This window comes from Pteropus alecto, unplaced genomic scaffold, assembly GCF_000325575.1.
Source record: "Pteropus alecto unplaced genomic scaffold, ASM32557v1 scaffold110, whole genome shotgun sequence".
In the NCBI taxonomy this organism is placed as follows: domain Eukaryota; kingdom Metazoa; phylum Chordata; class Mammalia; order Chiroptera; family Pteropodidae; genus Pteropus; species Pteropus alecto.
The window spans coordinates 1,519,023-1,534,205 of record NW_006431920.1 but is presented as its reverse complement, the minus strand read 5'-3'; the positions used below and the strand labels follow the sequence as shown (position 1 = coordinate 1,534,205).

Sequence of the window (15,183 nt, the reverse complement as noted above, 5' to 3'; positions counted from 1 at the left end):
CTTCCACGTCCACCCTTCCAGACCTTTACATGTATTTATAATTAAGGTTAATTACGTGTAGCATAAGGGTCTCCCTTAGCCTTTCAGCATGTTTGTATCCTCCTCATCTCCTCGAGTTTTAATCTGAACAGCATGGTACATTTAACCCTTCCTCCAGCAGGCGTTTTTGCTGTTTCTAGTGATGCAGCATCCTTGTTTGCATGCTCCAAGTAGCATTTGAAAGCAGCTCGCTGTCTTTCTCGTCTTAGCCCCCTGTTGGTGCTGGGCAAGCATGAATGCAGAAACAGTCTCAAGGTGGAAATCTGAGCACAGCCCCCCGAGTGAACCCCAAGCCGCACCGAGTGGCACCTGTGGGTTTGCGGATTCATTTGATGGGGGAGTTTCCATTTTGATGCATCTGGAAAAACAGCTCGTTTGGGAATTAATCCTCCCTTTCTCCAACAACTCCAAGTAGAGCTCATTGGCAATACAAGTTAAAATACTTCCAGTTGTGATAGCACTAAATATATTAAAGGCCCAGGATATGTGAATCTTAGAAGGCATCTGGTTCCAAGATCAGCCATCTTCGTGAGCAATGAACAGCTCCAGGGGCTGGGAGCATGGGGCTGGCCCCTTTGTAGGATGGCCTGGTGTGCCCTTCAGGAAACCTTTCTGTGACATTGCTCCACTCAGGGAGGCTTCCTGAGGCTTCCTGTGTCGGTACCATGGCTCTGACTTGAAGGTCAACATTTTCAGCCCTTGGACTCTCCCTTACATGGCTTCCTTACGGCATCTAGGCAAGAAGCCTGCTCTCGGCCCACGGTGCCTCCCCACGGCAAGGCCGCCTTTCTGGGCCCCGCGCTCCATGTGTCGAGGAGGAGTTCTAGGCCTGGCTCACCTCTCCCTGCCACACCCCACATACCCGTGTCTGTCACATACCCGAACTGTCTGTCCCTGGTGACCTGAGGGCTGGAACACCTTTAATCTTGCCAGTTGGTCGGACCGTGATCAACAGAGGGTGACTGTGCCATCAGCTCAGACCTCTCCCCTGACCTCCAAACCCGGACTGATCGGCCTTCGCCCCATGAATGTCTGACAAGCACAGCACATTTTCTCAGTCCAAATTCGGGCTCATCTTTACTCCAGACAGGTGGTCTCCCCTCCTGTATTTCCTGTCTGGTGAAGGACTTTTTACCCCGAGTCTCTTCCCTCCCCGTTGCACAGGGCTCAGGCGGTCAGGGGACCCGAGTGGCGTCCTTCCTCCCTGCCTCCCGGCTTACACGCAGCAACGTTTCCCACCTGGTCTCAGACTCCAAGCTCTCGCCTTTTTGATTGCTCATTCACACGGGAGCTGGAATGGCCTTTCTGGTTAAGTCCTATTTCCTTGTGCCCTCGTATTTCGGGTAGGATTAGGTACATGCAGGCATCCGATCATGTTACTCCCTCGCCTAATACCTGTCGCTGCTTCAGGTCCAAATGCTCAGCAGAGAGGCCACAGCCTTCCATGATCTGATGCCCATCGTCCCTCCAGGCTCAGCTCTGGTCACAGAAGCCCCAAGAAGCCCTAGCGCCCCTGCTCTGGCACTTCCCCGAGTGTGCGTGTTGCTGACACCTTGCTCGGTCACAAACTCTCAGAGTGGTAAAGCAGGTGACCTGAGAAGCTTCTGTAGAACTTAGTGGCACATTCGGGCCCTCGGGCGTTCCTGTTCCACCCACGCAGCTCCGCTTCCAAATCCGTTCGCAGTTCTCTATCCTAGTCCTCCTCCTGCACGGACAGCCCTGCGTCTTGCAGGTGCAGCCTGCAGCCTGCACGCATGGCCCTCCTGCGTCCACGGCCTTGCCGAGGGCTGCAGTTAGGGCCCCCATAGCAGGGGGACACCTCCTGGGGCTCCTCCATCCATGTTTAAGATCCATCGCTAGCTTGCGAGGGAAACGGCCCCGACTGACCGATGGTTTTGGAGCCTCTCCTGCGGGGAGCCTCTCCTCCCGGGGCTTTCCCTTCCTGGCCGGTTGTACTTGTGCCCACGCCACCCATACACAGAGCGGCACCTGCAGCTGGCAGGGGCGACTTTTAGAATTCGAGTCCAACGAATTGGAGCAGCCCCTGAGTGTCCGAGTGTCGTTGATGACACCACCCAGGGACAGAAGTGGTAGCTGTAGCCTGTTGCAAGCCCTCCAGGTCTGTATCTGGCTGTCAGTGTTAAGGTGAACTTGACTTCATAACAAACTGGAGCTAAGTCCTTCTCGGCCTCGGCCGCCCTGCGGCAGGGTAGCTCAGCACAGAGACGCGGAGGCAGCGGAAGCCGTGCTGCCTTCCGGGGTGAGCCTGTGGGGGTGCACCTGCCCCGCGGCGAGGGTCCCCACGGGCCCTCCTCGGGAGTCACGGCTGTAATCCAAGTCCTTGTGTGAGTCAGTTCCTTTCAGAAAAAGAGGTTTTGAGTATCTACTCTGCGCTGGGCTAAAACTCAATTAGATATAAAGGTGATTAACAAAAAGCAAACCCGTGTCTAAAGCAGAGTTTTTCGGCCTTGGCAGCGTCGATGTTTTAGGCCGGATAATTCTCTTTTGGGGGGGACTGGCCTGTGCGCTGAACATGGTTAGCAGCATCCCAGGCCTCTGGCCATGAGAAGCCAGTAGCACCACCCCCAGATGCGACAACCAGAAATGTCTCCAGACATTACAAATGTCCTCTGGGGGCAAAATGTCCCCAGGGGGGTGAAAACAGCTAGAAGGAAAGAAAAACATAGACACCATACAATGCGAAAATGCTACAAACAGAATGCTTGAACGGAATGCAGCAGAAGCTTGCCGGGGCGCGGAGAAGTTGGGCGGCGGGCAGTGTTGCGGGTGGTCTCCCCAGTTCTGCAGGAGGAAGAATCTGGGAGGCTGGAGGGAGGGCAAAGGTCCACCAGAGAGAGAGGAGCTGGGGGGCAGAGACACAGCCGCCCCCGGGGAGCTGCAGGGCCTGAGGGACTGGAGCATTGGGGTGTGCAAGGAACAACTTCAGGAGTGGATGGGTGGGCTGGGGGGCGAGGGGAGTGGCCGGAGCAACCTTGGCTCTGATGAAGATCACCTTGGGCCGAGTGTGGAAGGAGGGTGGGGGAAGGACCTGAAGGAGAGGGTGGGCTTTAGAACCTGCCGGGTTTGAGTCTCTGCATAGGGCAGGTTACTTAACCTCTGTTTCCTCATCCGAAAATGGACATAACAGGGGCTGCAATGAGTTACTACATCAGTACAGGTGCCAGGAACGGCACACCTTGTTCACAGTGAGCTCAGTAAATGTCAAAGGCACCATTACTAGCAGAAGTCATCAGAAGCGAGCTAGGCTCCCTGGCGTGGGGGCTGGGCGAAGGTGGCAGACCGGAGAGAGACCTAGGGATAGGATTAGCCGGACCTGGTACTTTGAGGGGTGTAGAGAACGGGGAGGCCGATGGTGAGTAATCGAATCTTCGTAACAGTCCTGCGAGGTAGGTGCTGTCATGGCCATGACTTTCCAGACGAGGAAGCAGAGGCACGCAGTGTCACTCGATCGTTGGGTCTCCCCAGTGGGCCGCAAGCTCTCTGGGATGAGGACTTCAGCCCCGTTCATCCTCACGTCACCGGCGGCGGGCGGGGACCTGGCACACAGCGTGCCTGGTGAATGAAACCGCAACCGCCTTCTCTCTCGAAGCCTTTTTTTTATTACTCGATTAGATAATCAAGTCTCATTAATGTTGAATTTATTGGCTGTCCTCATGAAAGGGTCAGTTATTATTGCTTTTCAGTTAATTTCGTCACAGGGCAAATAGAATGATACAGAGTTTAGCAAAAAAGCATCTGTTTGAAAAGATAGAAAACATTCTGAAAAAGGGGATGTTGGTGAATTTTATCTGTGGAATTATGAATTAGCTAATCTCACTAATTTTTAAATATTTTCTTTTATGCATATTATGCTAATATCTTCATATGGCCGTGTTCTTATTTGACTCACTGGATTCATTATCTTGGATTTTCGGTCTTCTTAATGGGTTAAGTGAGTAAGTTAGTTGGCATTCTAAACTTGTTATTTAAACCAGTACCAGGAGTAGGTAATTCCTTTAATTTAAAAAAAAAAAAATCAAAGGTTAAAAATATAAAAACATACATGGTCATGAGTCATTTAAAGGCTGGATTTGATGTCTCCAAGGCGGGGGTCCCCATGGTCTGTAAACTGCAGAGAGAGAGGGGCAGGGGCATCAGCCCAGGACGATCTATCAAGTCAAGGGCTCTAGGGTGCCCGCTTTGTGAAGTCAGCATTCATGCATCCATTCCTTCATTCAACAAACGGTGGTTGGAGTACCTCGTATGTCCAAGTGCTGGAGCAGGTGCTAGGGACACCAAGGTGTCTTATCTCTGGCCCTTATGGAACCCAGTGTTTGCCGAATGGGAAAGACACAGAAATAATTGCAAAATAATCACAGGTCCGTGTGATAAGTGCGGATAGTGACCATTCCAGAGCTGCTTGACAGCAGGGAACGGAGTGTACCACCGCCTGCCCCTCTAGGGGACGGAGTGTACCACCGCCTGCCCCTCCAGGGGGCGCTCCACAGACAGAGGCTTGCTTTCTTCGCTACTTCTTTTTCCCCTGGAGTTCTTTATGACCTATTCCAAACATTATATCATTTTACCTGCAGGTAATTCAATATCATCTCTAACAGAAAAGAGCTTTAAAAAACAAAAGGAAAACATAACCACAAGGCCTAATACTCCTCCCTTAGTATCACGTAGCACCCGTGCGGCCCACATTCATTTCTTTGTTTTCTCAAAATATCTTTGTACAGTTGATTTGAATCTCTCCAGACGATTGCAACACATAGCGTTTGGTTGTTTCTATTTTAGTCCATGTTTAATACAGTATTGCCTGTAATAGCAACTTTAAGTGCCTCTGGGAGTTTGGAGGGGGAGAACTCACCGTTTTTTATAAAGTGTCCCTTGGAGTAGAGTAGCCACGAACCAGGAATGGGCGGCTTGGGAAATGCATCAGTAGTGTATTGATTGACCTTGATTTGGGCTAATTTTTAAATCATATATGATTATGGTGGGAGAATCATGGTTGTTCACAAACCTTGCACATCTGTTGACTTTGTGCTGTTACAGTGATTTAGGATCAATGCACTGCTGTCGATGTTTAACACGGTCTGTTTTCTTCTGTTCCTCTCCCCTCGCCCCCCAGGCTTCGACCATGTTAAGAGCCTCCTTGGTGCCCGTGTAAGTAATTGCTCTCAGGAGTCATTATTGTGGAAAACAGCTATGGGTTAAACTAGAATTCAAAGTAACCTTAATAAACGTTCATCGTAATAGCCTAGCTTAGAGGAATGCCTTCGATTAGCTAGAGCTCCATGTGGACATTAAAGGAAAAACCAGTAATCATAAGTATTGTTGTTAAAGTAGAAGTATCTTTTAATGTTAATTCTATTTATTTTGGGGAGATAGCCTCAAGTGGAAAACATTTTGAATAGATCCTATAATATTCTCTAGAAATCAATTTTATCTACTACGTAGGGCAGTCAACAGTGTTGCAATGTTTGAATGTAATGTTTCCTGCTGGCTCGCACCGTGACTGGGCACAGGGTGGCTTTGTGTCTGCCTGAGCAGGTTGTCACAATAGGGGTGTCTGATGCGTACGGACTCCATCAGCCATGTGTGTTGCAATGGTGAGGAAGTTGGGAACCTTTGGCCTGGACATGGGGACTAGGTTGGGTTCTGGGGACTCTCCGAGCCAGGTTTGGGGGTGGGGCTGTGAGATTACTTGGACACCTGAGGTGGACGCGACTTTCCTCCTCCCTTGGTCCTGCCCCGCACTTTATTCTCTGGACGGTGGCCATGTAATGTAGTGCATATGAGCACAAACCGCTGGGGTCAAAATCCAGCCTCTGCCACCAGCTCTGTGACTTTGGACTTTTATGTAACTTCTCTGAGCCTCACTTGTAGAATGAGAACAATGATAATAACTATATTATAGGACCGTTGTAAAGGTAAAAATGAGTTAATGTGTAAAAAGCACCTAGCACAGTGGTGGGAATTTGATAAACTCTCTGGGCGTTTGCTCATGTTCTTCGCAGTGACATAAGAGGCAAGGTCACCTGCAGAGGGGGAGTGAAGGGAGGTAGTTGTTGGGGGTAGGGTTCAGAGGACGAAGGAGAAGGCATGACACCGTCTTCCTGGACAGCGGGGGGGTGGCCGGGCCACAGAAATGCAGGGCCGTCGAGCAGCTTAGGTGGCAGTAAATTTGGTTGGTAGTATTGCCATTATTGGCAAGTAAAAATGGCCCAAATATGACAGTATTTCTTCCCTACCCAGAAGCACCTGAGCTATAGAGCGTTATCAGACTTGGCATTACAAGTGGAACTTTTTTTGACCTAGAACGAGAGCCAGTTTAAATTTTAAATTAAAAACAGTTTTTAAATTTTGAAATACTTCCAGGGCAGCAAAAACAGTCCAAAGAATTTCCCTATACCCGTCACCCAGGTTCCCCAGTGTTAATAATTTACACGAGCCCAGGGCGGTTATCAAAGTCAGAAACTTAGCGCTGATACGGGGCCGTCTAATCTGTGGACGTCATTCCCGTTTTTACCAGTTGTTCTAGTGTGTCCTTCGTCCAATCCAGAATTCCACCCAGGATGCTGTGTCAGTTTAGTTATCATGTCTGTGTTTCCTTTCGTTTGAAATCGTTCTTCAGTCCTTGTCTTTCATGGTCTTGACACTTTTGAAGAACATGGGCCAATTATTTATCATTGGAATTTTAAGAAGTGTCTGTATTAGTGTTTAAACTCGCAGTAGTATCTGCCTCAGGGAGAAAGGTGTCGAAATGATCGGTGTGCCCATGTGCGCGGGTTTGCCATTTGATAGATAAATTAGAAGACGCTCCTCCCCGGGGTGGTCACTGAGGTCTTGTTTGTTGTCCTCTTTTCTGGCCTTTTCTTCCGTGCCTTGTAAAAGGATCTCATTTTGTCTTTTAAAAACTAACATTCAAAAAGCTGGTGTGTGATTTTTCCTATGTAATACATGCTCGTTATAGAGAATTTGAATGCTATAGAAACATATGAAGAAGGAAATTTAAAGTACCCAAATTCCTGCCTCCTAAGGGTGTCATCTCAGTTTCTCCTTCACCTTTAAAATCAAATGGAGCCCTCCATCCTGAGTCTTTTCACCCATTCTTCAGGAATCTGCATTTATTATTGTGCAGCAAGTACTGATATTCTCTACACAATATTAGGAGGACCATTTTTTTTGTTTTGTTTTTAGTTTATTTTGAAACAATCGTAGATTCACAGGAAGTTGCGTTCTCAGCCTACCCAGTGCTGACACGCTGCACACATGGCCGTGGTGCTCAGTGCTGACACGCTGCACACGTGGCCGTGGTACAGCAGAACGAGGGAAGCAGCATTAACACAGCACTGTTCACTGGACCACAGGCCTCATTCCATTTTCATCAGGCTCCATACACTCCAGTCTCCTAGTCAACAAAACAAAATGTGAAGATGCCCGTTTTAGTGACAAGGAATCTGAGGTGGTTCCTTGTGCTTCGGGCCGGCCAAAGGCAGGCGTTGGGTCGTTCTGCAGGGCGTGGGGTCTCGGCACAGAGATCTCTCCTAACTGAAGCTGGGCTTCCCCTGAGGTCTTCTGCTTGGAGTCCTCTCAAGGGGGGTTTGAAAATTGTCCCACCGACTTAACACCAGTCTCCCAGGTTATGTCCCCCACGCCTTCTGCCCGCTGTCTGCCTCTCGGAGGGTGGCCTGTGCCTCTACTGTTCACATCCGTTTCCTGACCCCCGGTCTGCCTTTGGAGCAGCCCAGTCCAGTCCCTCAGGCCTGCGAGAGACAGTGGCTTCAGGCTTCTGGGCGGAACTGTTGGGCCGGCTTCGCTCAGGATTCTAAACAGAATTTGGGCAGAAAGTGACGGCGCCTGCAAGGTGACTTCGGCCTTCGCGTGGAGCCCTGGGCCGATGTGGGTGCAGTGGCTTCTAGGCCTGCGTGGGCAGGGCGTGCTCGCTTCGGGAGAGTGCTGTACCGAACCCTAGTTCACGGAACAGGAAAGGCAGAGCTGAGCGAGCAGAAGCGGGGGAGGTGGGGTGCCGGGAGCCCAGCGTTCTCTGTGGGAGCCTGGTCTTAGCCCAAGGCGCACAGAGGCGACGGCTGGGCCTCTGCCGGTCCATTCTGCCAGAGCAGCTCTAGGTCAGGGGCCACGATGCTCACAAGGTGTAATGACCTGGCTCTTCTGCCCTCTTCTTTCTCTTGGAACTCGTGTTGCTGAGTAGGAAATCGAAGGATGTCCCGTTACTGCCCTCCTTGGATTATGAGAAACTGAAGAAGGATCTGATTTGGGGGAGCGACCGCTTGAAAGCCTTCCTGTTGCAGGCTCTGCGCTGGGTGCGTACCTTTCCCTTGACGTTAAAAAAAAAGACCATGCTGGTTTCACTCGGCTGCCTACCTCGCTGGTATCCTTTATCCTGTCTGCTAAAAATCTTCCTTCCTACTCTACTGCTTGCTGACACCAGGAGCTAAAGTTAAAAACCTCAGAAGACGGATTTGTCCCTTTTAAAAAAAAAAAAAAAACTCTGTTAATGTCACCTGTGCCATTGCCTTCACGTGGTAATGTCACACAAGCGGTTTCGAGGCCCTGGAGACTCCCCCTTCTGGCCCTTTCTGGGCACGAGCCATATCCACGGCAAGTGGAGTCGGGTGTTGGAGCCACCCCCACAGGACAGCTCCACGAAGCCCTCTGCATTCGGGTGTCAGCAGACGAGCCATGGCAGGGTGAAAACTTGTTAACAAGTCCGTAAGGGAAATAAAGCCTAGTCCAAACCGTTGCTTCCCTTCCCAGTCTTCAGATTAATCACGGTTAAGTCAGTGACTCTCAAGACTTTTGGTCCCAGACCAAAAGTTACTGATGACCCCAAAAAGCTTTAGTTTATATGAGTTCAAACTACCAATATTTACTGTATTAAAAATTAAAACTGAGAAAATTTAAAAAATATATTTATGAATTCGTTAAGAATGAACAATGGTAAACTCACAATGTAACATAAACAACCCATTTTTAATAAAAAATATAACTATTTTCCAAAGCAAAAAAAAAAAAAAAATCAGAAGAGTGGTATTGTTTTGCATTTTTTCAAATTTCTTTCATGTCCAGCTTAATGGGGGACATCTGGAGTCCCGTATCTGCTCCTGCATTTGTCACAGTATTCGATTTGTCACAGTATCACACTTCACATAGTCTCTGAGAGATTGACCATGAAAAAGACGAATCATAGCTTAGGAGGATTATGAAAATAACTGTGACCACACAGACTCCCCGAAAGGACCTCGGAACCCCCTCGGCTCCCCCAGACTGCACTCTGAGAGCTGCAGGTCTAAGCCAACGCCGGTTGGCTCTTTAACAGTCCATTCTAACTCACCCTGGAGTAGTGTCAAACCCCTTCACAGATCCCCAAATTTCAGGGTATGTTGGCATCTAAATGCCTTTGAGCAATTTCCCCGTCTCCAGGTAGAAAAAGGGCACCTCGCTTGCCCTTCCGATGGTTAGCGGCGCTTCCTGGATCAGGTCCTGTGGCGTGAGTGCTCTGTGGATGACGCGGCCAGGCTGTGGTCAGTGGTGAGGTCTGCTCTGGCTTCGCTGGCGTCAGTGGAGCGGAGCGGGTGGGGCGGCGTGAGTAACCTCCAGTGGCCGTCCCCGCCCTGAGCGTTCGCTTCTCTCTGCTTGAATTACCAGACTCATCTTCTTTGGCTCTTAATTCATCCACCCAGCACTTCCTGTCAGTCTATGCCGCCGAGTCTCTTGGTGAAACAGCGTATTCCTTGGCTGATAAATGACATTGTCACAGAATAATTAGGAAAAATAAACATGTCTCTTATTGATTTTCTCTGTGTCCATCCCCAGTGCCCCTACTCCAGCCCCTTCCCCCTCCCTACCTGACTTCACTTCAGTGAACTCAACAGGAGGGCGGCACCCCAAAGATGTGACACTCCTGGCACCACCCTCCTTTAACATAGTCCCCTCTCTACGGCCATGCCACCCTGAACAAGCCCGATCCCGTCTGATCTCGGAAGCTGAGCAGGGTTGGGCCTGGTTAGTATTTGGATGGGAGACCACCTAGGAAGACCAGGTGCTGTGGGCGTAAAAAATAAAAAATGAGGGATTGTAAGCTGACAAGGTCCTTGCAATCTGTGAGGTCAATCATGGGTTGCCTCGCCTAAAACAAAACAAAACAAACAAACAAAAAACGTATATAGAGTCCCCTCTCTCCTCAGGGCCTCCCTCCTGGGCCCGGTGGGTCCCGTCTGTCAGTGACAGCGGCCTCCGGAGGCCTCCACCTCTCACGTCCGGGGGCTGCCGGCCTCCCTGTCCGCTTCCCACACTGTTCTCGACACGCGCAGCTTCTCCTCGGCCAGAGCAGGGCCTGCAGTGTCAGCGACCGTTATCGAGTAAGCTTTTCCTGGACAGCAGGGACATTTACTCACGTTAGTGACATGGCTTTCTTATGTCCTAACTCACACCTGCACACAGCCGCATGCACAAGCACAAACCACTTCACGTGCTCCCCACGCACCATTTTTCGTCTAGACCTATGGGCATGAAGTAAATTCTTACACAACAGATTTAAGCCTTTTCAAAATCTACAAAATTCTACTCAGCCGCGCCCCCTCCACACACACACACACACACACACACACACACACACACACACACACACACACAGTATTGCTGTGTCAGTCCCTATAGGGTGCAGTCTGGTCGTTGGCATGGTGTTCATTCAAAGCCCTCTACAAGCTACCTTGCGCCCTACCTGTCGAGCTCAGCACAAATGCATCCTGTATTTCTACAGCTCCCTGAGCCGGCCCACACTCCCCTCACCACGCTCACGTCCCCCCGAACTCTGGCTGACGGCCCGCTCATCCTTCAGGGGCCGACGCCGATCCCCTTCCTGGATCAGGCGTTGGTGAGCTCTCCCTTATCTGCACGCTTACTGTCCAGGCACCTTGCCACTTCGCTCCCTGGAGATTTCATACGTGTAAATTGACCCCTGCCTCCCCCACGTCACCCATGTGGAAGTGCACATCGTAATTTCTTACCAGTGGACTGGTTGGCTGCTTAACTAGCCCCCCGGGATGTTACTCATTTTGTTCGCTTGAACGTGCGGTCACCGGTACTGCTGTTTAAAACATGCCCGCTCTGCGAACGTTTTCGCCACATTCAGACTTACTGATTTTGCTTTTCTTCTCTCCAGCGCTTGACCACCTCCCATCCTGGCGAGCAGAGGGAGACCGTTCTGCAGGCCTACGTCAGCAACGACCTCTTGGACTGTCACAGCCACAGCCAGGTCGGGCAGAGACGGACCCCATTTCTAGGGACTGAGCTTAGCAGATGGGGCGGGAGGGGGGCCTCCGTTTCTGCTTGTTTTCAGTTTGGTGACCGTTTTTAACGTCAGCCTTGAGCTTCTGTCAGCTACTGAGATCTGCTCTTCACCTTGGACATTGGCCCGCTTTTCACTTCCAGTAGAGTCCTGAGCGAAGGAGAACTGCTTGATTCTGCTCCAAGCTCTTTTCTGCCTTTTTTTTTTTTTTTTTTGCTCAAATTCCCAAATCTTTCCCTCATCCCCCAGCTTACTGTGAGTCCTGAAAAATCAGCATGATTTACGATGGGCAAGATAGATAAACAGATTCTGTTTTTTTTCCCCATCCGGGCCTGCTGGATTTGTATACAGCTTTGGACCAGACAGGCCTGGTGGGGAAAGCGTGGGATTTGCAGGGAGATGAGCTGGTTTCAAACCTCTTTCCGAGGTAGCCAGCTGCCTTAAGCAAGTCACTCGGTCTCGGGGAGGTCCCCGTCTCAGGGGGAGCCAGCCCCTGCCTCAGGAGGGCGTCGTGATTGCGTGTGGGCACATGCAGTGAACACTTAACCCAGGGCCCAGCACGGGGCCCAGGACACGGCTGTTCACCCCGCTCCCCACCTTCCTTACCTGCTGTTGGCCCCAGGCTTCGCTGGGCAGGAGGATCGAGATCTGGCATGTATAATGCAGACCCTGCGTCTCATTATTTCAGCTGAGTATTTACCCCAAATGTTCTAAATACTTCTCTCCCTGTTGTTGAGCTTCCCTGTGGGCACCGAGCGGGGCGTCAGTGCCTTTTGGGTCACGGATGAGACTGCTCCCTGCCAGAGTGGATTCAGGTTGACCCGCTGTGCGCCCGGGTGGAAACAGTCCTGAGTGGCCGGTTTAGTCTCTGAACGTAGTCTTACTGCTCCTGTAAAAAAGTTGTGTTAATTTTGAAAAATAGTCTCTCAAATTCTTGACTTCTTTTCTTTTTTTTTTTCTGTTTGTATTTGTGATGGCATTGAAGCCAGCAGCTGGATAATATATTGCGTGACTTAGAAACTCACATTCAAAGAGTAAATTCAATACCGATTCTTTCTGAAATATTTATCTCATTGACTCTAAGATACACGCTCCCCATTTTAGCATCTCTGAAATCAGAATATGTCTTGCAGTCAGTGTTTATAATATAATTTAATTGGCACTGTTTTCTTCTTTCTTGGTTGTGTATAAAAAATAATGTTCCTCTAATGAAAGGTAGCTTAGGTTTTGTGATATGTATTTGTCAAAATGCTCTAATCTCTATAACCATTGAAGAAGTCATTTCTTCCTCAAGTCATTATTTTTCATTGCTGTGGTTTATTTGTTTAATAAGGAATGACCTTGAATTATCTTAAGAGAATCTGCAAAGCAGGCAGACTCCTTGTGTAACATGGATGCTGTGTCACCATGACACCAAAATAAATTGGCCTTTCCAGTCAGGAAATTGAGCTCGTTGCTGAGTTCACCTAGCCGAGTGGTTCTCAGAGTTACAGCTTTAGCGCCAGAGAGCTCACTAACACACGGACGCCTGCTCCCTGCATTTTTCATTCACTGGGTCTAGGGGCCTGAGAATTAGCATTGCCAACAAGTTTTCAGGGGACGCCGATACTGCTGGTCCCTGACTACTCTTTGAGAATCACTGTTTTAGAATCAAATCTAATCAAATTGCAGTGAATTGAGCGTTTTAGTGTTACTGATCATTTTTATGTCGGGCTGTTGGCGGTGCTGTGATAACAAATTTTCCACATTGGACAGTCTTGCCTATGTAGCATAATATATGCACTTAGGAAGGCACGGTTCCTTAAATCTAAGGAATTTCGCCTTATGCGGAACCACGTTTTCGGTTGTGAGAAGTATCCCTCGCACAGATGAGTGTAGAAATCATACACGACCGGTTGAAAGAGTAATAATAAAACAAATAGCAATTTGTCTAAACAGCTCGGACTAAGAAACAGAAACTTGCCAGTAACTCGGGGGCTTCTAGGTTGCACCCCCTTTCCTTCCGTCATCCTGACTATTTTTTATTTGGGGTAAAGTACACGTAAAATCAAATATACCGCCCCAGCCACGTTTAGGTGTACGGTCCAGGCATGCTGGGCACAGTCGCGTTGTCGTGCCACAGGTCCCCAGACTCCTGTTCATCTTGCACAACGGACACTGCAGTCACCACGCAGTGTCTTTCTTTCCGCCTCTCTGACTTCAGCTACCCTAGGTACCTCCCATAAGTGCAGTCGTGCAATATTTTGGTGACTGGGTTTATTTCTCTTAGCTTAATGTCCTTAAAGTTATCTGTGTCGTGGTACGTGTCAGAATGGTCTTCCTTTTTAAGGCTGGATAACATTCCGTTATCTGTGTCTCCCACAGCTTGTTATCCACTCGCCCGTCAATGAGCACTGCTTGCGTCCCTCTGCCTTTCGGTTGCCGTGAATAAAGCTGCATCTGACAGGGCCGTACACATCCTGACTTTTCTCTGAGTCAGTTCCTTGCTTTTCTTTATAGTTTCCCCAGTTGTGCATGGGCCCTGAGTGATGCAGTGTTTACTGAGTAGCAAGCACAAACCCTGTTCTGCATGAAAAGGACACTGTCCCCATCCGCGTCGATGAAGGCACCTAGGAGATGACGTGAACAAAATCACTGGCTCCTCATTGGACATAGCTTCCCTGGGCTAGTGATCCCCTCCAGGACATTGGTAGTCAAGGCCAGGAGAGGGTCCTGGGACACACAGGGCATCTGGCAGGGCTGAAACGTCGGCCAGGTACCAGTTATTGGGCAGCAATATGTATGTAGGGTCGAGGGGAGTGGTGAGCTGCTCTGTAATTTTGGTTTTTAGGCTCATCTGGTATGAGAACTTTAGTTCTCAGGAGTCGAGCGCACGAGAACACTTCCGTCGGGGGGAAGACTGCCCACAGCTGACCCGCACAGCAGGGCGTGGGGCGGGGAGCTGGAACCTCATCGGCACATGTCAAAGCTATGCAAGTACAGATAAAAGTGTGGGCTCCCCTCAGCCACGAATTTTGTACTCTGTTTAAATATGTTACACGGTTTACCTCTTTGGAACACTGGCAGTATTTACTGAAAGTGCCTACTCTGTGTCCTAGCAAAACCACCCCGAAGCGTAACCCCAACAGACCTGTGCCCCTGTGCTCAGTAAAGATGCGCAGGAATGTTCACAGCAGCACCGCTCACAGCAACCAAGACGCTGGCCGTAACCCAAATGTCCGTCAGCAATAGAATGGATAAATCACCTGTGTGTGATGTGTTTGTAAAATGGGATACATTGAACAATGAGAAAAAACACACAATACGCAACATGGGCGAATCTCACAAACGTAGTGTTAAATGAAAAAGTCGGATTTGAAAACACACGGCATGATTTCACTTACAAAAGAACTCAGAGACAGACAAAACTAACCTGTGGTGTTAGAAGCCAGGACAGATCTTGCCCAGGGTAAGGAAGGGGACCCTAAAAAGGCTTGCGGGGCCCGGAATGTTGTTTCTTCATCTGGTTACTGGTCACCTGCATGTTCACTCTGTGAAAACTCATTGAGCTGTGCACTTACAATCGGTGTAGTTTTCTGTATGGACGCTGTATCCAGTGAACATTTTACCTGAATAAAGACGACGCTGTGACATTAGGCATCTTGGGGACAACAGCCTTCAATTGATCACTGTCTTGAGTCCGTGCAGTTCAGTCCGGGCTGGGACCCTCTGCATCTGGTGCACAGCGGCCATGCAGACATCTCTCTTCACCAGACTTCTGCGGATTCCCTTTGCCCCGCTCCTGAATTGGCTGTTTGCAGGGTCCCCATGGTTTCCTTTCTTGCCGTATT

At 49.5% G+C, this 15,183-nt stretch overlaps 1 protein-coding gene and 1 pseudogene across 8 annotated transcripts in view; both read left to right on the top strand.

Annotated features, from left to right (window-relative positions):
• ARMC9 (armadillo repeat containing 9) overlaps nt 1-15,183 on the top strand; it is a 122,408-nt gene that overhangs the window by 42,984 nt on the left and 64,241 nt on the right. For all 8 annotated transcript variants that reach the window (XM_025043209.1, XM_025043210.1, XM_025043211.1 and 5 more), the window contains exons 9-11: nt 5,171-5,205; nt 8,255-8,366; nt 11,228-11,320. In XM_025043209.1, the coding sequence (XP_024898977.1) occupies nt 5,171-5,205; nt 8,255-8,366; nt 11,228-11,320 (240 nt within the window). The remainder of the gene's footprint in view (nt 1-5,170; nt 5,206-8,254; nt 8,367-11,227; nt 11,321-15,183) is intronic.
• LOC112475465 lies at nt 9,999-10,117 on the top strand (annotated as a pseudogene).